Source organism: Malania oleifera, chromosome 9 (assembly GCF_029873635.1).
Source record: "Malania oleifera isolate guangnan ecotype guangnan chromosome 9, ASM2987363v1, whole genome shotgun sequence".
NCBI lineage: Eukaryota > Viridiplantae > Streptophyta > Magnoliopsida > Santalales > Ximeniaceae > Malania > Malania oleifera.
In genome coordinates this window covers 3,732,432-3,758,066 of record NC_080425.1, presented here as the reverse complement: position 1 = coordinate 3,758,066, position 25,635 = coordinate 3,732,432, and the positions used below count along the sequence as shown (strand labels likewise).

The 25,635-nt window shown below is 35.9% G+C and overlaps 1 protein-coding gene across 1 annotated transcript; it reads left to right on the top strand.

Moving 5' to 3' along the window:
- The first annotated feature begins 15,982 nt into the window (after positions 1-15,982).
- On the top strand, positions 15,983-23,529 carry LOC131164015 (serine/threonine-protein kinase SAPK3-like). The gene is made up of 9 exons (XM_058120908.1): positions 15,983-16,606; positions 20,241-20,315; positions 20,589-20,690; positions 20,804-20,857; positions 20,950-21,042; positions 21,161-21,253; positions 22,390-22,494; positions 22,606-22,704; positions 23,033-23,529. Exons 1-9 carry the CDS (start codon positions 16,484-16,486, stop codon positions 23,312-23,314), a joined length of 1,026 nt encoding a protein of 341 aa, XP_057976891.1. The 5' UTR covers positions 15,983-16,483; the 3' UTR covers positions 23,315-23,529.
- The last annotated feature ends 2,106 nt before the right edge of the window (positions 23,530-25,635 follow it).

The window sequence follows — 25,635 nt, the reverse complement described above, 5'->3', positions numbered from 1 at the left end:
TGTGCCCAATCTTCCAAAGGGACCTACAAAGGGGGAGCGCACATTAATTGGGTTAAATTGTAGAAAATCACTTCACGAATCTCCTGGTAGTTTTCGTTCGTTAATTGAACTTAAGATTTAAAAAAAATTGAGGTAAGAGTAAAAATTGGCCTTACCCCAGGAGATATGCCTATGCTACTACTACAACAAATTCGCTCCAGTAGATTTGTCGGTGACGATGATAGGAACCCAACGATATCTTCGGATTTCCAATCGGCCGAATATTGGAGAAGAGATTGAAAAGAGTGAGAGAGAGAGGAGACGAGGGACGAAGGAGCAACAACAAGGAGACGATGGCTCTCCGTAAATTTACATCTTCCTTATGTATATCTTATATATTATTATAATATTATATTATTTATTGAATAATAATTATTTAATTAATTTAATTTTTTAATAATTTTTTTAATTTTAATTTTAATTCTAATTTAAAAAAAAAAAATTAAAATTTTTTTTAGGATCACTACATTTGTGAAATATACTAGAACTGCCTTTGCAAAATTCTAGGGTTGATATAGTGGCTATGAGCTGGGTTTTACTTTATGGTGGGGAGTTGGGTTTTATTTAATGGCATTGAGTCGTGTTTTACTTAACGGACGGGGGCCAAATTTTATTAAATGATAGGTTCTATATGAAATGAAATTTATAATACAGTGGTTATTACCGAAATTGCATGATATGATTTAAGAACCCTGAGAATCAGTTGTTTTGTGAGCACAATACTATTGCTAGGGAATTATTTTGAGATTGGGTGTGCCTACACTATACTGAGAGGTGTAGGGTGGTCTCCGCCGTTTAGCCTGCGTAGGACGGAGTACCTTCCCTGGAGTCTAGATTAGGAAGTGGTAAGGCTAGCGGACCTGCAACTTAGTTGTGGATGCTTGCAGATGTATTTGCAGATGGTTACTTTGACTATGTCTAGGTTGATCCCCCATAACATAAGTCCAACTTTCGGGCCGCTCAACCCGTACCATGGGGGAAGTAAATAGTGTTTAGTCTCAAAGAGTGTCTTTTATGTATATCTGTTAATTTATATAAATGGTGTTGTTATTTATTGAGCTGGTTTATACTGAGGAAGCAAATGCGTATTTCAACTGTAAAGGTGTGAGAATTTGTAAGTGAATTAAAATGCATAAATGTTTATAGCGAAGTAAGCTCTCTGCCCAAGGGCTTGCTGAGAAAGGCGAGTACTCGATAAGTATTAGTTGTAGCCATACTAGGTTGCACAACGTATTAGAGTAGAGGGGAACTACATGTATGGGCATGTAATCTCCCCTATCATTGGGAACTTTCTCTTATAACAACTGCGTGTGTGTGTGTGTGTGTATGGGTAGGGTTTGAGAATGATTTTGTAACTGTGGTTAATCTATCAACCGATGATATTTTGTATACATTAAAACTCACGTTGGTCATACACTGATATTAACTTAATCTGCCTTACTAAAAAGTGTCTCACCCTAAAATGCCAATCATTTTTCAGGACCATACCGAGATAGAGCTTAGCAAGCTCCGGGGCAAGGTGATAGCTAGTTTCCGTGTTGAGAGTGTGTTAGCTTTGGTGTATTCCCAAGAAGGGGGGGTGAATTGGAATTTAAAAATTTATTGCCTAGGTTAAATTAATCTAGCAGTAGTACATTCACAACCTATGGTCTGTCTATGCAGTTCCAAATGCGCAGATAAATACAACGTGCGAAAATTTAAACCATGCGCAACATTCACCGATCATAACATACGTGTGTGGTAAATATAAAGAGTAGAAATATAAACAAGGCACACGATATGTTATCAAGGTTCGGCCAACTGTGCCTACATCCCCGCCTCTAGCTCGCAAGCTCGAGGATTCCACTAATAGCTCACTTAAGGGTGGAGTGGCACCGTTTACAACCAGGTCAAATTAACACAGGGCTGACCTCAACCTTAACTAAGTCAATTAGCAGGGCTGACCTCAACCTATACGCCTTAATAAGACGACACATATAGCTTTCCTAACCGAGTCTAAGCCAATCCGGGACTATTCCAAGGCTAGTCTCCCTCTTCAGGCCCATGCCTGGAAATACAACAAATGTGTATTACAATCAAATGGTACAACGATTGTGCTTTTGTGTAAAGCAGATATGTACCCAAATGCGCGCAATGACATACACCACAATATGATTCAATATGTAAGCTCAATGTGGTCTAGATGGTTCAACTCTCAAAAGTATTTTTTATCAGTGTAATGCGTACGTGAGAGTGACAAACAAGCAATCTTTGTATCACAAGATATTCAGCAAATAAGTTCACACAAAGATGTCGAGTCTCAAGTATTTCAATCAGCAAGATATCTCAAGCATGTAAGTATTAAATGATGTATATTCTTGGTTTGCAAAAGATGTGTAATCTTTTTATTTATAAAATAATATATGAGTGAAAGAATATTGCAACAAAGATCACTATCACAAACACAAATGTCTTTTCAAAAATATATCAATATAAATCACACAAGATATTTGAGTATGTTTTGAAAATGATTTTGCAACCCAAAAACAAATACAAGCTTCCTAAGATATTGCAACACAAATACAATACTCAGAAGCTTAAGCAAGTCTTCTTAGGATAGGTTTATTAGAAAAAGCCCCCTAAGAACACTTAGGCTTAGCTCTCGTAAAAATTGAATCAATCAATCAAGTGTGTGAGAGCAAACCTATTTAGACTAGCACTCAATCAACTTACAAAGGGTTTAATCAGTATGAGAATGTAAATATGAGTGTAGGAGGCTCAAATATGAGTATTATAAGATTTGGAAATTTCAGAGAATTTCTCCTAATCAAAGTGGTTAATCCATATTAATTTTCTCAAATGATCTCATATATATAGGCATAGGAGAAAATATGACCGTTGGGAACCTATTGGGTATTATTAAGGGAGTTTAATGATGTTTAAAGCATTTTAACCATGTTTAAAAATATTAATTGTGGTAAAAAATTCAGGACAACCCGAGAGGTTCGGTCGACCAAGTCTCATATGGTTTGGTCGACCAGGGGAATTTTGAACTAAGGGCTCGGTAGACTAGGAGAGGGCGATTTCTTAATTTTTTGAGGTTCGGTCGACCAGACCATTTTGAACTGGTTGGTTCAGTCGATCAGACCACTGGGATTTCTCCCGAGGACCCTCGGTCGACTAGGTAGTTGGAGTTCATTTTTGTCCCGGTTGACCAGATGGTCAAACTTTTGACCCCATGGGGTTTCGGTCGACCAGGGCTCTTTGAATTACCTGGTTCGGTCGACTGAAAGTGCACCAAGTGTGCATTTCGATCCCGTTTTGAGACATACAAACCCTATTCAAGTGCCTAACAAATATATGTGTAAATGTCTGTGTCCTAGGGTCACTTGGGATCCAATATCAAGACACCGAAAAAGTCCGATGTCGGTCGACCAAAACCCTAAGGTCTTTCTGAGGTCACTTTTAGTTCGCATCTGGTTTGAGCTTACAAAATAAATCATACATGTGATGTGTGTGAGCTTATTACAAACCAAATGTCCTAATTATTATTACAGACCAAATAGATATGAAATGCATTACAAAAGGAGATTTGGTCTTCAACTTCACTTTCTCTTTGTGCCTGTTAATGTATCTGCTAATGTAGACCTGCACAAGAACTAGATATTCATCAAATACAAGAGTATTTGTCATTATCAAAACCGGACGTGACCTATATGGTCAACAGAGTGTCCATAAGAACTCTAATGTATTTAAGTTTTGTTGGAAGTCCCTGGATATGTAATATGGTTGTATGGATTGTTAGTTTTCTTTCTATTAGTTGGGATGTAATATGGATATTTAGAGACATTTGTTTATAAAGTTAGTTTAGAACTCTAGTAATGTACTTTGGGAGAATGTATCATTTATTTTCACTTGTAATGTATCATTTATTTTCACTACTATTATATGATAAATATGGTATCAGGTACATAGACATCACTAAAGTAACACCCTGGGTCCCACGTGGCGGGTTAGGGCGTTACATTATTAATCTAGGGCTTCAAACTTTGAATTTTAGATCCTTTATTCTATTACTCATATATAATTACAAGGTAAATGGTGGACTTATACTCCATGCATCTTCGATTTCAAGTTTAATAATCTTTTATACTAGGAAATTTTCTATATAATAAAAATTGTTTAAACTCTTACGTCAATGGTACAGGTATTATATTAAATCCACACTTTTATAATGTAAACAAAATGATTGAATTCAAAGTGATTAGCTATGAGATTGAAAAAATCAAATTGTAATCTTTGGCATAAAGGTAAACGACGTATGTTCCTTTATCTTAAAGAAGCTAACTTGAATTCAATAATCACAAAACGACTCTCAAACCCACTAAAATACAAAAAGCTATTTTTATTATAATTAGTTTAAAAATTTAAAACTTAACTAAAACAAAAAAAAAAAAAAACTTGATAAAAAAAAATTCTCATTTTCATCTTTAAATCAAAATATTTTAAAAATATGATTAAAATAATAAAATTACAACAATATACATTAAAAATATTACTATTATAACGACCTGCCTAATTAATTGATTATATTTTTTTTTCCACTGTAATAATTACCACACTCTGATACCATAACATTATCTTAAGCAATGAGAAGCATAATCATATAAACATAACCTGAACCATTACAATCAATACCAGAGTTCTGAAATGTTTTGCAATATATATACAACATATCTGTGTCCCCAAAAATGCCCTCCACTAGCTAGGGCTACACAAAATCACTCCCAAAAATGATACTCACTCTCTAATGGGGCACTACAGACTAGGGGTGAGCAAACGGTTGGTTCGGTTAAATTCGGGTAATTAACCGAATTAGCCGAAAAATTCGGTTAATATAAACCATTAACCGAACCGACCGAATTGATGAAATACACCGAACCGACCCGACCGAATTGCCCATTCGGGTAATTCGGTTAACCGATTTTAACCGAAATTATTTAAAATTAATTGTTAGAAATATAATACAATTATAAATTTTTTTTAAAACCAAATCCAACTTAATTAAATACCTTATTTATTAATTTTATTAATGAAAATAATATTTTACCATAGAACAAAGAATCCAAATAGGTTAATTAAACTCCTTAATGAACTTACATAAGCAAAATTTATATTCATAAATTATATTTAAAATCTAATTAATTAGTAATTCGGTTAATTCGGTTAACCGAAATTTTTTTTACCCTTAACCGAACCGAAACCGATTAACCGAAATTTTGTAGAATTATAACCGAACTGACCGAACCGGGATTTTTACCCGAACTGAACCGACCAATTTCGGCCGGTTAATTCGGTTTTCACCGAATTTTGCTCACCCCTACTACAGACGCCCTCTACTTGCAAGCCTAATCTGCTCGCCTACCTGGATCACCTGAAAAATATATCAACACCGGGATGAGTCAATGCTCAGTAAGAGAAATATGCTATTACTAGTGTGTGGCAAATGAGCTACAATATATATATCATGAAGTCTGTTTTCATATAAACATGAATAGCTGAATGCAAAGTACAGTACCAATATTAAAATACCCCAGCCCTTTTTCTCTGTTGCTTAACATATCAGTATTATGGTTATAATTCAAAATACTTCTAGTGTACATAAGTAGGGTTCCCAAATCTGTAAATCCATACGTATGTAATAGTAACTGAAACTGTTCCCTGTGCCTATCTGTGTCATGACATGCCCCTCATGACGAGGTTGTGCGGCCTGTAGGCTGGATTTACCTTGGCTGGCTAACCAGGAATAAATCACTGAACTCTGTCAGTTGACCTGCCCACCTCAACCCATATGTGGATGGGGAGCCTAACCTCTTCAAGGGCCTAGGTGGTTGACTTTACCACGTATATCTGAATAGGTGGTTGCACTCGTAAAGTAACATAGTATCTGTAGCAACGGTACCGTGCTTTATAGTTGCAAGTTCAACAGGGTCTGATATCGTATAATGTATTTCTATATACATGTCTATCTGATTTACCATGATTCTGAAGTACTGAAATAACCATGATACTGCATAACATACTGAAATCTGAATAATTATAACATGGAACTGCATATTCGTAATACTGGAATATGTATAATCATGGTACTGAGATTCGTGTAATCATGGTACTAAAATCTGTAAAATCATGGTACTGAAGTTCTCATAATCATGATACATAAATCCATAAAATCATGGTACTGAAATTCATAAAAATCATGAAACTAGCATTCGTAAAACATATCCCCGTACTGCGTACATATTCACAAGCTACACTCTACTTTAATACATAATTTTCGTAAATAAATAAACTATATAATATTTAGAAACATCCTAACATAGCATATTTCCCTTACTTTATTTATGAACAGCCCCTATTGTACTCTAGCCTGATACTCGCAGGGCCTCCTACAAAACACCCTGAAACCAATATTTTTCAGAACTAAACATCAGTATTTTTCCGTCTATAACATTCTCTCTAACTGCCACAAGGCCAAAAGGAAACTAAAAGACCTTACCCTCAATTTGGGATGATTTCCAACTCTGATTTCCTGACGATCCGTTCCGGTAGATGTGTAGAGAACTCCGCCAGGAAGGTCATGGTAGCTTCGGATCGTCGATCCGGCGACTGGTGGGGCCGGAAATGAAAAGAGAAGGGAGAGGGAGTCGTAGGAGAGAGAGAGCGGCGAGAGAAATGTGATAAAATCCCGGGTTTCCACTATTTATAGGGCCAAGTTCGTCGACGAGACCCTGTGTTCGTCGATGAGCCCTTCACAAAATTCGTCGACGAGGCCCTGTGTTCGTTGACGAAATTCAGAGTAGCTCGAACCATCTCTCGGTATTTTCTCGTCAACGAAACCCTGTGTTCGTCGACGAAATTCTGAAGACCTTCGTCGACGAAACCCTGTGTTCGTCGACAAAGCTTGGCAATTTCTGGAATTTTTGATTATTTAATATATTTTCCAAAATGCAATGTCGTCGACGAAGTCTACGGCCTTCTTCTATTTCTAGTTCTATTTCTCTCTCTCTTATTATTGCTAAAATGCTATTATTCTTCAGATTACTACAACTATAATAATAAAATTTAGTATAATTATTTTACTTAATTGGTCTACTTTCAAATTTTACATTACAATACATATTTTATTGGACATGACATTTGAAAAATGGTAAAAGTATTTTGTAATTGACTTTAACATTATTTTTTGAAATATATATATATATTTACATATATATATATATATATATATTTAATTATATTTAAATTCATATGATTATTTAAATTTAATTTTAATTTAAAAGTGCATAAAATGAATAATTGAATCCAAAAAAACTATTTCTGAATATTAAAATCTAGGGCAACAAATTTCCAAAACAACTAAAAATCATAAAATTTGGTTTTTAGTTTTTTAATAAATATATGAAAACTGACAACATAAACAGAAAACTAAAAATGGTAATAAATGTATTTTTATAATATATATTTTTAATTATAGAGAAACAGAAAATAGCAACAATACTTGACAAACCCTAAAAAAACTCACCTATCTACTCAAACTTGATGGGTGGAGGGGACACTTAGTCACTAGTTGTGACTGAAACTCAGTGAGGAATTTGTACTCAATTGCAAAAATAATTTAATTCAATCTGAAAATAAATACAGAGGACTTAAAAAAAGAAACAACTCTCTCTCTTTCTTGCTTATTGGTTATTCACTCTCTCAACACCACATACTACATTGCACACACACACACACACACATATCTATTTATAGCTGATTCTAAATCAAAATAATCAACAATTGTGGCTGGTTGGTGAGGTTGGTGGCTGCCGATCAACAAAAGCGGCTGGTCAGCAGGTGTTGTTAAATATTGCTGCCACCGTCAAGTTTACTCTTTAACATCCCCCCCTTAAACTTGACTCTCCTAGCTTTGTCATTTCGAGCATTGTCTTCAGTCTCGCAAAAATATCATGCCTGAGTGGTTTTGTGAAAATGTCAGCAATCTGATCATACGTTCTGCAAGATATCAACTTCACTTCTTTATTCTATACATGCTCCCTCATAAAATGATACCAAGTATCAATATGTTTACTTCTTTCATGGTAAATTGAATTTTTCGCAAGTACAATCGCTAATCGGTTGTTGATTTAGACTTCTGTGGGGTTGTCATGAAGAAATATCAGATACTTTAGTACATTCCTAATCCATATACCATGACAAATAGCTGAGCTGGTAGCAACATACTCAGCTTCACATGATGACAACGTTACGATGGGTTGCTTCTTCAAAAACCATGTAAACGCTGTATCTTCCATGAAAAATGTGAATCCTGTTGTGCTTTTTCTTTCATCAAGATCTCTTCCCCAATCACTATCTGAATAACCGATAAGTTTGCAATCACCTCTTGATGAATAGAACATACCATCAGTGATGGTACCCTTGACATGGCGGAGTATCCTCTTCACTGCATTCAGGTGGGATTGGTTAGGAGTCTCCATGTACCTGCTGACAAGTCCAACTCCATAGAGTATATTGTGACGACCCGAATAATAATGGCATTTAAATAATAAAGAGGAAGGGAAATGAAAACAGTAACAGAAGGAGGCAGTCGACTTAAGAGGGCATCGTCGACGAATACAAGTTTCGTCGACGAGAAGATACCGAGAGGGGATTTTTGGAAGTGTGAAATTCGTCGACGAGGGTGTAGTTTCGTCGATGAACTTTCTAGAGGACTCGTCAACGAGGTGACGTGTCTCGTCGATGAATTTGACTCTATAAATAGTTGAAACCCGGATTTAAACGCATAATTTAAGAAAAATCTCACTCTCTCTCTCTCTCTCTCTCTCTCCCTTCAGTTTCTCTCTCTTCTCTCTTCGATTTCAGCTCCGTCGTTTGTCAGATCGACAATCTAAGGCCACCATGACGCTCCTAGGGAAGTTCTCTCCAAATCTACCGGAGCAGATCATTGGTGGAAGCTAGTCAAAATTTACCCCTGAGTTGAGGTAAGACTTTTTATGCCAAATTTGGTCTTACTGTAGCTATAGGAAATGATATTCACGTGAAAATATCAAAGTTTAGTTCTGTGAGTTATTGTTTTCAGAGAGTTGAACGGAGAACCCCGCGAGTGCAGGATGAGTGAAATTAGGGGGGTTTCTTTTTAGTGTCAGGTAAGAGAATAAACAAAAACACTTATTTTCCACGTGTATTATTATTTATTGGTAAATTAATTTTCAGGAAAACAAGTATGATATTTGAATACAATTGAGAAAATGTATGTTATTGGGAAAATACTGCTATTATACAAAAAATGTGATTTTATAATGAAATGTACGGAATTATTCAACTTGTGTGACATGAATGTTATTTTTCATGAAAAGTAATGATATGACAAATCAGGAGTTATGAAAAGATACAGTATATTATGATGATTTTGATACGTACATGATAATTGATTATTTTCAGAGTGATATGTACGAAATGATTTGGCGCGAGGCCGTATATATATATATATGAAATGATTTAGGCACGAGACCATATTTATGAAATGTTCGGTGTGAGGCCGTATTTATGAAATGTTCGGTGCGATGCCGTATTTATGAAATGATGTTCAACGCAAGACCGTATTTATGGAATGATTTTCAGCGCAAGGCTGTATTTATGAAATTATGAAAAATGCTATAATGTCATGTATTATATGTTATCACAACCCGGATGTTAGTTTAGTTCAGTTTCAGGAGCTCAGTACCGTAGCTTATAGATCAGATATTTATGATCAGATTGGTGCTAACCACCCCACGAGGGGGTGGGAGATGGATAGTCGATGTGGCTTTTAGTGTAGAGTGTAGACATCCAACTGGCAGTTCGGTTCAAGGTGTATCGTATTTACAAACATTTTTTACTCGGCATTGGTCGGCTAGCCATTGTCGGGTCCCGCCTTCGGGCTGCACAACCCGTCATGGGGGGTAATACATGACATCAACTAGCTATTCATCCTGGGTATGTTTTCAGTATTATTAGTTATACCAGACAGTTATGTTTAGTATGATGTATTCGAAATATGAAAGTATACATTTTGCAGTTATTAAATGATGAATGTTTTCTGGTATGAAGATTGTACTGTATATCTATATTATCATTAAGTATTCATGTTGCCACACAGATGTATTTAGTTTATTTTCTCTTACTAAGAAATGTCTCACCCCCGAACATTAAATGATTTTCAGGAAACCCAGAGAGACCGGCGGGTCAGGGCCGCTGTTGAGTGAATTGAGCTTCCCTACTAGAAGGGTAAGCGTTGATCTAGGATGAAGAGATTTTTGTTGTAAGATCCTAGGTTTATTTTGATGTTTTGGAGATTGTATAAAAACACAGTATTATGAGATTATAGTAGACTTTGGTATTATGTAATTATTAGTTAATGAATGTGATTTATATTTACTACTGCTTAGGTTTCCGCTGTGAATGACAAGTGTCCCCGTTACCTACGGGTGCGGGTTGATTGTTTTATTTATTTTGCTATTATTATATAAGCATGAAAGGGGGACGTTACAATGTCTGGTCTAGTGCACGTCAAATACCTCAAGCTTCCAACCAGACTTTTGAAATATGTGGGGTCAACATCTCCTTCCTCATTCTTTCTCAATTCCAATCTTGTTTCAACCGGAGTTGTCACAGGATTGCATTTGTCCATCCCAAACTTCTTCAGTACTTCTTTTGCATAGTGGCTCTAAGATATGAGATTACCTTCTCGCTTTGCACGACTTCTATGCCAAGAAAATGAGTCATCTGGCCAATATCCGGCATTTTGAATTCTTTGACCGTGCTCCTCTTGAAAACGGCAAACATCTCTGGATTGTTACTAGTGAAGATCATATCATCAACATATAGGCAGGCTATCAACATGCTTCCATCTGTCTCCATCTTCATGTATAACGCATGCTCGTAGGGACACTTCTGAAATCCATTCTTCTGGAAATAGTCATCAATCCTCATGTTCCACACACGAGGTGCCTGCTTCAAGCCATATAGTGCTTTGTTTAGTTTGTACACTCTATTTTCTTTGCCCTTCTTCACATATCTAAGTGGTTGATTGATATAGATCTCTTTTTCCAGAAAACTGTTCAGAAATGCTAATTTCACGTTCAGCTGGTAAATCTTCTATCCATTTTGTGCTGATAGTGAAATTAGTAATCTGATGGTTTCAAGCCTAGAAACCGGGGCAAAGATTTCTCCATAATCAATCCCTTCTTTCTGCTTGTAGCCTTTGGCAACAAGTCTTGCTTCGTATTTCTGAACTTCTCCTTGAGCGTTTTTCTTGGTCTTGTAGACCCATTTCACACCAATAGTTTTGCGACCCTTCGGGAGATTTGTCAACTCCCAAGTCTTGTTCTTCTTGATGGATTGAATCTCTTCATCCATCACTTTTCTCCATTTGTTTTCTTCGTTAGCTCCCTCAAAGCTAACCGGGTCGCTGGTCAACAATAGACAGTATAGAGTAACATACTCTTCTATTGGTTCTGTAGTTTCATACAAGTCAGCTAGATTTCGAGCTCCTCTAGGTCTCATGTCTGAGATTTCACGCTTAATTGGTCATGGAGTTTCATTCCTCTTTTGTGAATCATGTGGAGGTATTTGTAGCACGAGAACTTGTGACTCAATAGTCACTTCTCTTGTCTGTGTGGGTTCTTCTCCTTCAAGTGTTAATTCCGCATCTTTGGAATATTCAACCTGGTCCCATTTCCAGGATTCATTTTCTTCAAAAATGACATCCCAACTGTGAATGACTTTCTTGTTGAGGGATTGTAAAGTCGATATCCCATGGTGCTATCGTTGTATCCAACAAGGATACACTTCTCTCCTTTATCTTCCAATTTTGTCCTTATGGCTTCTGGGATCTTGGTGTAGGCTATGGAGCCAAACACCCTAAGATGACTCACACTGGGCTTGTGAGTACTCCAGGCTTCATGTGGTGTCTTTGTATCAAGACTCTTCGTAAGACACCAGTTGAGTAGATAGACTACACATGACATTGCTTCTGCCCAAAAACTTTTGGACACATTTTTATCCTTTAATATGCTCCTAGCCATGTTAAAGATTGTGCGGTTCTTCCTTTCAGCTACACCATTTAACTAGGGAGTGTAGGTTGGTGTGAATTGTGTTTGAATCCCTTATTGTCTAAGGAATTTCAGAAAGCTTCGTCCTTGTACTCTCCTCCTTGGTCTGACCGAAGTGACTTAATACGATAGCCACTCTGTTTCTCCACAAGAGCTTTGAACTCTTTGAACTTGTTGAACACCTCTGACTTCCTTTTCAGGAAGTAGACCCAAGTCTTCCTGCTGTAGTCATTGATGAAGGTGAGGAAGTATCGATTCTGTCCATTTGAAAATGGTCTCAATGGACCACACACGTTTGTGTGTACTAGTTGGAGCGGCATGGTAGATCTCCAGTCGGCTTGCTTTCCAAAACTATTTTTTTGTTGCTTGCTTAGAACACAACTTTCACATATCACATTTGGGTGGTGGATGTTGGGTAATCCTTTCACCATCTTCTTGCTTATCAATTGTTTCAAACTTTCAAAATTCAGATGTCAATACCTTAGATGTCATGGCCAGTCTTTGTCTTTGATGATAGCGCTCAAACACCTTGGCATATCATGTTGAATAGCGAGCGGAAATATTAGATTCTTTGCCATTTGTACTTGAGTAACCAGCTTTCCTCGAGCGTCTATTATCACCATCTGCTTATCACTAAGGCTAATTTGGTAGCCTTTCTCGACAAGTTGTCCGAGACTCAAGATGTTAGTCTTCATATCTGGCACGTAATAGATATTGGAGATGTAAGCATTATCTCCGTCCTTCTTCTTGATTAGGACATTTCCCCTTCCTTGAACTAGTACTTTAGAGAGATCACCAAATGATATTTCTCCCTGAACTTTTTCATCAAGTTCATTGAAGGTTCTTTCTTCCAGTCATGTGATTGCTAGCTCCAGAGTCAAGGTACCAAATATTTTGGTCCTGGTGGATTGAGTTGTGTGTCATCAGCATCAACGATTCTCCTTCGGCTTTCTCCTTTTATGCAAAGTTAGCATTTTTATTTACTTCATGATTTTGGGGATTACCTCTGCACTCATTGCTGTAGTGTCCATACTTGTGGCAGTTGTAGCACTGAACGTTTCTATTGTCTACGTTTGGATGGTTATTGTATCCCCCTCTTCTTCCTTGTCCTCTGCCTCGTGGGACATAGTTCTGTTGATTACGTCATTCTCTAGTAGGATTGCGTCCTTCTCTAGTGGGACCTCTTCCACCTTTGTCACCTCCTCTGAAGTCAAAATTTCTATAATTTCTTCCACGAGATCCTCGGCCTCGTCCTTTTCCTTGCTGTGAAGTCCCCTCTTTGTCATATTTATCTATAGTGAGGGACAACTTTGTTTGGAGAGCTTGCTTCAGTGCTTTATCATCACTCATTCTGTTGCCTTTCTGCTCATAGGCTTGAAGTGAGCCCACAAGTTCTTCTACGGACATGGTTTCCAAATCTTTTGTTTCTTCCATAGTCACAACTATATAATCGTATTTTGGATCCGGAGATTGCAAAATTTTCTCACAAATTCTCTCATCATTGAGAGTCTCTTCATTTCTTCTCAATTGATTTGATACTACCATAACTCGTATATGGTAGTCAGCAATAGATTCAGTAGATTTCATTTTTAAAAATTCGAAATCACCTCGTAATGTTTGAAGACGAATCTTCTTCACTTTGTCTGCACCTTTGTGTGTTCGATGGAGAGAGTCCCAAACTTCTTTGGATGTCTTGGCCGACGCAATGATTTCGAACGTGGTCTCATCAAGGCTTTGGTAGATTATGGACTTTGCCTTGCAATCCTTCTTTCGATCGGCTCGCAAGGACGCTCTTTGAGCATTGGATATAGCTGCTTCGGCTTCTTTTAATGGGCTTTCTCTGTACCCATCTTCAACGATGTCCATGACATCCTGAGCACCTAGAAGGGCTCTCATTTTGAATAGACCAGTTGTCATAATTCTCTCAGGTCAACTTTGAAATGACTGCTTGGGCAGCACCGTTCGCCATTAAATTTAATATATAAAAATAGAGAGATGGGGATTGATTTTGGCAAATCTGATGCCACCAATGTGTTCAAAAGGTCAAAAAACCTTAGGAATCGGTTTTGGGTTGCAAAGAATCGGTCAAAAAATCATTGAACCGGCTAAAAGAAATTTTGGACTGGTTTAAAAAAAAAAATTGATTTGATTTAATGGCCAAAAGACGGCGATCGTTGTTACCGTTTGAGCCACGTGGCGGCTTCTCGGAATGCCGTGTGTCAGTGACTGGATGCGGGTCAGAAGGCGGGTCGGATTGTGCTCGTGGGGCTGGAGTTGGGTTGCTGGGTTGGGTCTCGGATCAGGTGGCCAAGTCGGATCTCACAACTCGGGCAAGGAAGACGCATGAAGCCAACGATCGGAATCCTCATTGGTGCGTGCGTGCTTAGGATGGACGCTGACTTCACTGGAGGCGCATATGAGCACGTGTGGAGTCTCTTGGAGTCCGTTTGAGACATGGTTTTCACCGTTGGAATCGTCTCGATGTGAATTTCACAATGGTAGACTCAATTTTGGATTTTGAGTAACTTCAAATTTAGGAGAAAATTGAATTTCTCCTTTGTTCGTCTTTGTTTGGCAGATTTCGGCATACCTGGACGTTCTGATACCATTGATGCGTGGAGGGGACACTCAATCACTAGTTGTGACTGAAACTTAGTGAGGAATTTGTACTCAATTGCAAAAACAATTTATTTCAATCTGAAATAAATACAGAAGACTTAAAAAAAAAAACAACTCCCTCTCTCGTTCATTGGTTATTCACTCTCTTAACACCATATACTACATGGCACACACACACATCTATTTATAGTTGATTCTAAATCAAAATAATCAACAATTGTAACTGGTTGGTGAGGTTGGTGGCCAGTGATCAATAGAAGCGGCTGGTCGGCAGTCGTCGTCAAATATTGCTGCCACCGTCAAGTTTACTCTTCAACAAAACTTTAGATATGCGAGAAGAACTTTATTAACCTAGAGGTTCAAACTTTGAATTTTAGATCCTTTATTCTATTAATTAGATATAATTATAAGGTAAATGATGAACTTATATTCATGCATCTTCGATTTCAAGTTTAATAATCTTCTATACTAGGCAATATTTTACATAATAAAAACTATTTAAGCTCTTACGTCAATGGTGTAGGTATTATATTAAATCCACAATTTTATAATATAAAATAAAATGATTGAATTCAAAGTGCTTAACTATGAGATTCAAAAAATCAAATTCTAATCTTTGGCACAAAGGTAAAGGATGCATGTTCCTTTACGTTAAAGGAGTCGATTTAAATTCAATAATCACAAAACGATGCTCAAACCCACTAAAGTACAAAAGCTATTACTATTAGTCTTAGTTTAAAATTGTGAATAAAAATTTTAAATGTGTGAAATATCAAGTAGGAGAAGCTTCAAATCAAGGTTGGATTCGAGTCAACAATTCTTTAAAAAAGAACTCTAAACTATTTAATTATTTTATGACTAAAATTATGATATTATTTGATATCAGCGATCACAATATCATAGAAATTCGTTCTATAAGAATCATTAAAAGCAAAAGTTATAAAAAAATTTTCCATTTCCAAACAATTATTATTTGAAAATTTAATGTTATAAAAATTATTATTAATAATCAACATGACAATAAAAATAATTAATATGTTCATGAACTTAACTTCAGGATTAATTAGAGTTTATTGGCTTAAGCAGGAGCGCGTGGTTCACGCGTTTCAAAAGAGAGTGGGCCGGCCGCCCAAAATAGGACGGTCGGTCGCGGAAAATTCTGAAAATCCCATCATTGTGCCCAATCTTCCAAAGGACCCACCAAAAAAGGGGGAGCGCGCGTTAGCCCTCTTCCCGATCTGGACGGACAGCGAGACCCGCCGTGCGCCCACTTGAACCTGCGCACCCCGCGTGTCCTGTTTCCGCATTTGTCATTTTCCGAGGAACTCCATGGAGTGCAGTGTCATCGTCCTCCTCGCTCCTCTCTCTCCGTCAGTCCTCATCTCTTCAAGCGACGTCATTTGGAAGTGACCTTTTTCCCTCTACGTGTCCCTTCTTATGCTCCCGTCTTTATTTCTCGATTGGGAGATTTCAATTTCGCAAATTCTCAACTTTTTCGGTCGCACCCCGAAAGACCCATCTCTGTAGATTCATAGAAGAGTCCTTCAATTTGTCTCTTTCCTCTGGGTCTCTGTTTTTGTTGGGATTCTTTTCTTCTTCTTCTTCTTCTTCTTCTTCTTCTTCTTTTGCGTTGCTTTCTCGGTGGTAGAGATTTTTTTCTGTTGGGATTTGAATTTGCTTTGCGGGTTGAAATGGAGGAGCGTTATGAGGCATTGAAGGAGCTGGGTTCTGGGAACTTCGGTGTGGCGAGGCTGGTCAGAGATAAGAAGACTAAGGAGCTTGTTGCTGTCAAATACATAGAAAGGGGGAAGAAGGTAACCTTACTGTTCTCGTCTGACAAGCCATTTCAAGCATTGATTTGAACTTGACTGCGGTAGTTGTAGAATTTGAAGCAATACACTTTTCTTGTGTGCTAAGTCTCTATTCTTGGGTTGGTCTTAAATTACCGATTTAGTTTGTTTACATATTGTTTGTTGAAAACTCACTTGCGCTTTGCTTGAAATTTGTTGTTTTTCGAGGTGAAGTTGGATTGTTGAAATTTTCTGTAACGAATGCAATAAATTCTTATATACTTTCTATTGGTATTTGTGGGGGGAAAATATCTTCCTAGAATTTATATTTTCAAGGCAGGAAGAGAGATCAATAAATGTGTTGGTCAATTCAGGAAGTGTGACATTATGGGTTTGAGTGACCTGCTCAAAATACCAGCAATCCATTCTCATGTCATTTGGAAATTGGAGCTTTATTTACTTTTATATGTTGTGAGGTTTAGAATTTTATGCTGGCCATGGATGCCCATGCTTGTTTATGGATTACAGAACCTCTCCAGGATGCTGAGGTGAGGACTGAGGAGTGTGTAATATATCACAGGCCGTGCTGCTCGTGCTCTTTTTCTTCACTCTTCAGTCAATTGGGTTTTGTCTGAAGACTGAATGTTTTGGAGAGCATTTATTGATGTGTTTTTACGGCCCTTAAACCAAACAGTGCTGAGGTGTGTTTGGAGATTTATCCATCAATGTGTTGTGGAAAAAATCTTCCATCTTGAGCTCCTTTGAAATTTCCCTTTCACAATTGAAATTTCCTTTGCCAATTCGGCTCTGGTTAATTGCTGCAGCTGTCATTTAAGTTTGTTTATTTTTCCCTGCTTGATTTATTCTTCACAAAATGTTTACATTATTGTTGAGCCTCCAGATTAAGAAAATTATTTAATTTTAAATGTTTTGTTTTCCCTTTTATAAACAAAGAATGGTAGACCTTAACTCTACTAGGGGTGAGTCCCCCACCCCCCTTCAACTTCTCTTTTTAAAAATATCAACTAGGTCTATTGCGTTTGGTAAATGACTTTTCCAGCTTTTGAAAGTTAGCTTTGAAGCTTTTAAAATAAAAAAAAAATTGACTTTTTTGTTGGAAGATAATCATATTTCATGGATGTCCCTAATAATTTTTTAATATTACAAAATTATCCACTCACCTCTCCTGCCCATACTTTATTCCTTCTTTTTTCATAACTCAAAAAAAAATTTAGGGCTCATATTGGTATTGATATTGTTTTATACAAATAATTTTTTTGAAAAATAATTTAATAACCATTTAAATCATATTATTCATATATGTTAATTTCTAAAATTTATGTTATTAATATTAAATTAGTTTTTGATAAATAATTTAACTAAAGCACTCATAAACTAGCATACGTATTTTAGTTATTTCAAACATTTCAGTCAGCTTATAGTTTTTTTATCAAACATTAAACGCCGGATTTTTCTTTTCAAAATTGCCTTTTTTATAGAGGGGCCAAACAACTTTTGCAGCTACTTGAAAAGCTCATTTTCATCAGCTCCTTGTAAAAAGTTCTTTTTAAAAAGTCATAGTGGGGTGGGGGAACTAAGCCTAGGTTGTGAAGAACTTGTCAATTATAGTCATTATTTTAGGCATGTGTGAATATAAAAAACTCTATGATCCAAGATATGTTAGAAAGAAACTCCAAAAGAAAACAATGGTATTTGAATAATCTAATCTGTTTGGACAGCATAATGTATTGATTCTTGAATATTCTACCATTAACAAGGAGCTGCCTTAGAAGTGTCTAAATTTGATTGGGGACTTTTCTTTTTTTCCTAGAGAATATGGTTGGTGAGAATATGTTATTGAAATTGTGATGAAAAGTTATAGAATCTTTAACATAAAATTTTTATGATAAATTATATGTATTTTTCACAAGGGGTCATATTCTTTGAAAATTATTGAGATAAGCTGGTTGAAGTGTAGAAATGCTAGGATGTTACAGGGATATGTTAGAAACTCCAAAGGAAAACAATGGTATTTGAATAATTTAATCTGTTTAGACAGCATAATGTATTGATTCTTGAATATTCAACCATTAACAAGGAGCTGCCTTAGAAGTGTCTAAATTTGATTGGGGACTTTTCTCTTTTTCCTAGAGAATATGGTTGGTGAGAATATGTTATTGAAATTGTGAGGAAAAGTTATAGAATCTTTAACAAAAAGTTTTTACGACAAATTATATGTATTATTCACAAGGGGTCATGTTCTTTGAAAATTATTGAGATGAGCTGGTTGAAGTGTAGAAATGCTAGGATGTTACAGGGATACCGTTTGCCATCTGGAAACTGCTCTCTTTATTGATGTTGGTGTCTCATGACTGCATGGTTGTTACTTTGGTTTTGTAAAAAATATTTTAGATATTGATCAATATAAATTTAGGCAGAGCATTACTTGTTGATTAGCATGGACAAAGAGGCATGATGTGTTTGAGGCTTTATCTATTTCATCAATACGTCCAGGAAGTTTTAAAAAATCAGAGCTGTCAAAGGAGATGGTTCATATTGGTTAATGATTTGGCCAGACTAGGCAGGTGAAGCAGGATTATTTAAGGAGGAGAACACTGGGTTCGCATGGAGGATCTAATATTGCTTAGGGGTAATAATTGGTTCCACTAACGAAGCAGATGAAGTTAAATAACCAATTTTGACCTTACTGGTGAATTGGTAATAATGTAAGTCTATGTTATCAACAAAGTCATTCCGTGAAGATTCGTTGAAGAATGATGATAACTTCGAAAATTTTGCAGAGTTTTAAGCAGTCTTTGCTTGTATTGCAATTTCATTGTGCTTTCCAAGTGTGTCTAAATTTTGAGAGGTTCACTGGTGGCCTAAATGTTGAGAAGCTATTGAACAGTTCAACAGTATTAAAACATTTTTACTGTTTTTGAGGCACACAGACCTGGTCTGTAGCTGGCCTTTTTAATCCATAAACCATCATGAGAGTGGAATTAGGATTTGACTTGTGTTTTGGCATACCGGAATCCAAACTATAACCGAAATGATTAAGCCTATGAGTAAATTTCATCATGCACTTTTGAAGATCTAGACAACGGATTATCTTCATGTACCTTGAGCATCGCATGAGTGTTAGCTGTGTCAGATGCCTTGACGACTGTACAAGTCATTAACATGATGGTGCTACTTCGCTGGTTGCTTAATTAATATGAATCTTTCTGCAGAATAAGCTGCTTGTATTTATAGTTGTTGTATGGTAAATCCTGTTATTCTAGCAACATATAAAAAATTTGCCCATTGATGTTTATCGATGACAGCATGTAAATTAACATACAAATAATTTTTAATCAACGTAGCAAACTTGTAACCGTATCTTGACAAGAACCATGCTTATTGTAGCTGTTGGCTCTGCAATAACTGTTGACTTGTATCTGGCTTGCTGCTGGTGAGGTTGCATTTCGGGTCTTTTTGAGCCCAGATTGTGTTAAACATCAGAACACCTGTGTCATATCACATTAAGACCAGGATTGAGTTAATATGAGTCAGTTTTCTTTTCTGTATTTTACATATCATTACTCAAAAATATTTTCTTTATGGCTTCTTGTATTTTTGATAGTGTTATTAATATAATTTCTGTTCCTGGCTCCAGATTGATGAGAATATTTCAAGGGAAATAATCAACCACAGATCTTTGAGGCATCCTAACATTATCAGATTCAAGGAGGTATGTTTATCAAGTCCTGCACCTCATCAAATTCTTGTTTATTATCATGTGTTATTTTTTCCTTAATTTTCTTTTATTTTTTTTCCCTTTACGGTATTATACGACATACATAGCATATCCATAAGTTAGGCCCATGAATTTATGCTTTCTTCTTCTCCACTTTGTGGTGAGATATATGCGTCAAACATGAAGCTAATTCCAAGAATAATGCCTTATCCAGTTGTATATAAACAGGAACTTATGAAACATATATATTTTTTTTTTTGCCTACAGGTCCTGCTGACTCCTACACATTTAGCTATTGTCATGGAATATGCAGCTGGCGGTGAACTGTTTGAGAGGATATGCAGTGCTGGTCGATTTAGCGAAGATGAGGTCATCGACTCATAACTTGTGCCTTCTAATTGAGATGTTTGGTCATTTTCGCCACATTTAGCTGTATTTCTATTGACATTCTGTTACTTGTTTGCAAATCCTGTCTACAACAGGCGAGATTTTTCTTCCAGCAGCTAATATCTGGAGTCAGCTACTGTCATTCGATGGTATAATATCTGGGTTATCTTTTTCGCATTTTATATTTTGATTGGTTCCTCTTATTACATGATTATAACATCATTCTTGCTTTGATATGCAGGAAATTTGTCACAGAGATCTGAAACTGGAAAATACACTCTTGGATGGAAGTGCTGCACCCCGTCTTAAAATTTGTGACTTTGGTTATTCCAAGGTTGATAATGCTCTAGTTAGGATGAGGCTTTTTAGTGTTGTGCAATTAATTTAGGCACCCATTAAAAAGTTTTTGGGGATTCCTTGCTCTGTTTTGACTCTTTATTGTTGGATTACAGTCTGCTTTGTTGCATTCACAACCTAAGTCAACAGTTGGCACACCAGCATATATTGCTCCAGAGGTCCTGTCACGGAAGGAATATGATGGAAAGGTATCTGCCTGTCTGACAGAAGAAGCTCCAAACTGTAATTTTTTTTTTTTCCTAAAAAAAATTGGGGAGCGGTTTGGGTGGGGGGAGGAGGGTGGGATGTGGTTTTCTTATTTAGTTATATATGGATCACATGTTGTAGTTCTCATCATCCAACTCCATTTATCACATCAAAATGGTAATCCTAACTGTCTACTTTTATTAAAAGTAAACTAAAAATGTTATGTCAGAAATATTATCTTAATGATCTAATTTTTGGTTATTCTTTTATGGACACGTGGAGGAAGTTGGCTATCTCAGAAACCCACTCACTAAAGAATGATAAAGACTAGAACACAAAATCAGGTGACAAAACTAGCTAGTGAGCACTGAACATGTCATGCTCATTTCTATGTGAGTTTATTGTGAAATTCTAGGTGACCTTTAGTTGTGTCCTGGGTGTCGTACTCTTGGGTGTTTGTCATCAGAGCAATGACGAGCTGCCCTTGATTATGTTTATTGCCCCAAATGTGCACAATTTTTTTTTTAATTTTTTATCATGACTATCTAGTGTATGATTTCATGATGTTAGCACATATCCTTGGCCCTATTTCCCATCCAATTCTGTGTCAACAAGCTATTGAAAGAGGCACATAGGGATCATTTCAAATCTCTACTCACAATGCTGTATGGCCTGTATATTTAAATGGTTCCAAATGAGAATTTTCATCCCATCTATTAGGGAGATGATCCTAAAAATAATGTTTTGATGTGGCAAGACTGCACCCAATATTTGGATTCAGAGGACAAAAATAACTCATGGTTGGAAAGGTGCTGCCCCCAAGGGCAAGTCCCTTTCATTCATTTTTTTTGGCTCATTGTAATTAGTTGGATGCCATTGGAATGTGGAATGGGCTACACTGAGCATCCATGAGAATATACAGTCATGTGCCTTGACAGAACTACTTGGATTTCGTTTGAACTTTAAAGATTGTAATTTGAAGAACAAGAATGGTTAAATGCTCAGTTGTCTCAACTGTTCTGTATGCCTTTGTTGCTGATTCCATCCATTTCCCAACATATTAGACATTAACCAAATGCCTTGATCCTTTATGGCTTTATGCGATTTGCTTGGAAATCTTATAGTTTTCTTCTTGTAGATTGCAGATGTTTGGTCCTGTGGTGTGACACTGTATGTGATGTTGGTGGGAGCATACCCATTTGAAGATCCTGAAGATCCAAGAAATTTTCGCAAGACCATTGGGGTGAGTTTGCTTCAGAACACTAGTTCTGTATGTGGCTGTAGGACCACCTCTTTCATCTAATGGTCTAGTAGCTTGTACTAGCAAACTTAGAAAATTTCTTGCTTTCAACAGAGAATAATGAGTGTTCAGTACTCCATACCAGAATACGTACGTGTGTCCGCAGATTGCAGGCACCTCCTATCTCGTATTTTTGTTGCCAATCCATCGAAGGTGACATTCTGTATATGTTTATTTTCTCGCAATCTCTATAAGCTACATACTGGGGTGATTATTTGGAATGACTCATAAAAAAAAATTATGCAACTTATGATCCAAGTAACTAATATTTTTTTGAATATGAAAAAGTAACTTATTTAAGTCACAAGTGATACAAGTAACTTTAAGAAGCCATTCGAAACACCTTCTCAACAATTCATTTTTTTGGGGGGTAAAAGTGAAACTTTATTCAGCAAAACCAATATGTACTGGCTTACACAGCAAACCAATAGCTTCTAGAGAGTAAGCAATCAGTAAATTTCCTGCTCAATCTTTCTTTCAGAGGATCACCATCCCAGAGATTAAACGACACCCTTGGTTTCTAAAGAATCTGCCCAAGGAATTAGTTGAAGGTGAAAGAACAAACTACAGGGAAGTGGACCATGACCGACCCCCTCAGGATGTTGAAGAGATAATGCGAATCATACAAGAAGCTCGGACTCCTGAAGCAGGAAGCAAAGTTGCAGGTGAGCAAGCTGTTGCTGGAGAATCGGATCCCGATCATGAGGAGGATGACATCGAATCTGAAGTTGATGTCAGTGGCGACTTTCCAGCTCCTATTTGAATATATATATATATATATACATATGTATGCACACAAAAACAGTTTGTATATGCATATTGAGAGGTCCTGTGCTTGAGACTACTAGTTTTTTTTTTTGCAAATTTTAGTGTGTATTGGTAGTTTTATATATCATTGTTGTACAGTAGACTGATTATAAGTGATTTGCTGCATTTGAACTGTGAACTAAATGGTAAAGAGGCAAATTTTAGTGTGTATTGGTAGTTTTATATGTCATTGTTGTACAGTAGATTGATTATAAGTGATTTGCTGCATTTGAACTGTGAACTAAATGGTAAAGAGGCAAATTTTGGTGTGTATTGGTAGTTTTATATATTATTGTTGTACAGTAGACTGATTATAAGTGATTTGCCGCATTTGAACTGTGAACTAAATGGTAAAGAGTGGTGTTTGTATTTACTGCAGCATGTAAGCATTCATATGGATCATTATTCCTTGTTTCCTGAATTTTTTTTATCAGATTCAAGCTGGTCTTATCTCTCAAAAATGTTGTTTCCTAGGGAGGTAAGTTTGCAGCAACAATAATTTTTTTGACAGTGAACCCTTGTCTCCCCTTGCAGGATCCAAAAAATAAACCATGGGAATTAGGGAGAAATTGTATAGGGGATCTTCCTCTTCATGTGTTCATATGTCTATTTCCTAAATTATACATTTATTAGAAATGGGTTCTCCTCTGATAATTTTAAGCTCTGGTTGCAGCAATCCAAGAGAGAGCCTAGTATCTTGGGGGGCCATAAACCAGAGAAGGTGGGCCTCATTGATTATGGGCTTCTCTAGCCGTATTGGGCCACTGATATGCACATCTTGGGCCTTGTGTGGCAGTCCCTACAACTTCATAATATTGCTGTTCCACTGAATTGGTAAGCTGTGGTTTGTCTTCTATGCTCTGATGTAAATGCTTGACTTACAAAGCGAGATGTAAAGCTTGGTTATTATTGTTATTGTATTCCTCTTCTGCAAGACGATGATTTTGACTTCTGGCTTGATTATGATGATGAATTGGCATTTGCATTGGCGTGATCCTCTCTAACTTTTGCATTTGCGTGATCTCAAGCTGGGATTAAGATGATCACAGCACATTTAATTTCAGCTTGAAATCATTTACTATGAAGAAAAAAATTGAAATCTATCACTTTTTTGTGTTAAGGAATAAAATGGTAATGAACAAATCTGGATGCTTTTTAACTTTTGATGCTATAAAAATAAATGTCACATATTTTTCTATCAATTTCTTTACAAATTATATTACCAACCCAGAACCCAAGAAAGAAAGAACAATGAAATTTTTTTAAGGGTTTATCGAAGGAAATTCAATATGAATTGGTTTTAGGAATCAACGATAAAGAAAGAAAATAATTTTTTTTATAAAAAAGGTGAAATTTGATTTTATTTGGGGTGTTATTTAAGGGGCCGTTTGGTATCACTGTAAAAAATTAAAGAAATGAAAACAAAAAAGTAGCAACCTGTTTGGTTAACATTTATAAAATTAATATAAATTAAAAATTGAATTAAAAAGTATTCATTTTCATCTTTAAATCAAATAATATTATAAAAATATGATTAAAACAATGAAATTACAAATAATGCACATTAAAAAAATTACTATAATAAAAATAAAATTTATTATAATTATTTTACTTAATTTTTTTTTAATTTCAAATTTTGCTTTACAATAAAAATTTTATTAAACATGATAATTGAAAAATAGTGAAAGTATTTTGTAATTGACTTTATTATTATTATTATTATTTTTAAAATTTATGTATATTTTTATTTTACTTATACTTAATTTCATATGACCATTTAATTTTGATTTTAATTTAAAATGTATAAAATTAATAATTGAAATTATACTACCAACCTAGATCCCAAGAGAAGAAAGAGCAATGACTTTTTGGTTAAGGCTTTATTGAAGTAAATTCAATAACAATTACTTTTAGGAATCAACAATAAAGAAAGAAAATAAAATAAAAAAATAAAATAAAATTTGAGTTTATTTGGCGCAGTGTTATTTAAGCTTTTCAAGGAGTATTCGAATCCTTATTTCTCGCCTTTACATTTCCTACCTCAGTATTTGACACTTATATTAAATAGGTAAATTAATCAAAAAAAGTAAAATAATCAAATTCCTCTTTAATCAACAAATTATGTTTTTTTTTCATGATAAAATTGCTTTAAATTTCTATTATAATTACAAAAATGCAATATAGTCACAAAATTTACACAACAAAAATGTCTACATGATTTCACACAATATCAAAGGAAATTAAATTAGTGCAAAAATATAAAAAATATATATATAA

What these genes read in the sequence shown, in the direction of transcription:
- LOC131164015 (XM_058120908.1), top strand. Translation starts at nt 16,484, where the DNA reads ATGGAGGAGCGTTATGAGGCATTGAAGGAGCTGGGTTCTGGGAACTTC. An exon ending in ATTTTCGCAAGACCATTGGG is followed by an intron (nt 22,495 to 22,605) that starts GTGAGTTTGCTT and finishes TGCTTTCAACAG; the next exon opens with AGAATAATGAGTGTTCAGTA. An exon ending in TTGTTGCCAATCCATCGAAG is followed by an intron (nt 22,705 to 23,032) that starts GTGACATTCTGT and finishes TCTTTCTTTCAG; the next exon opens with AGGATCACCATCCCAGAGAT.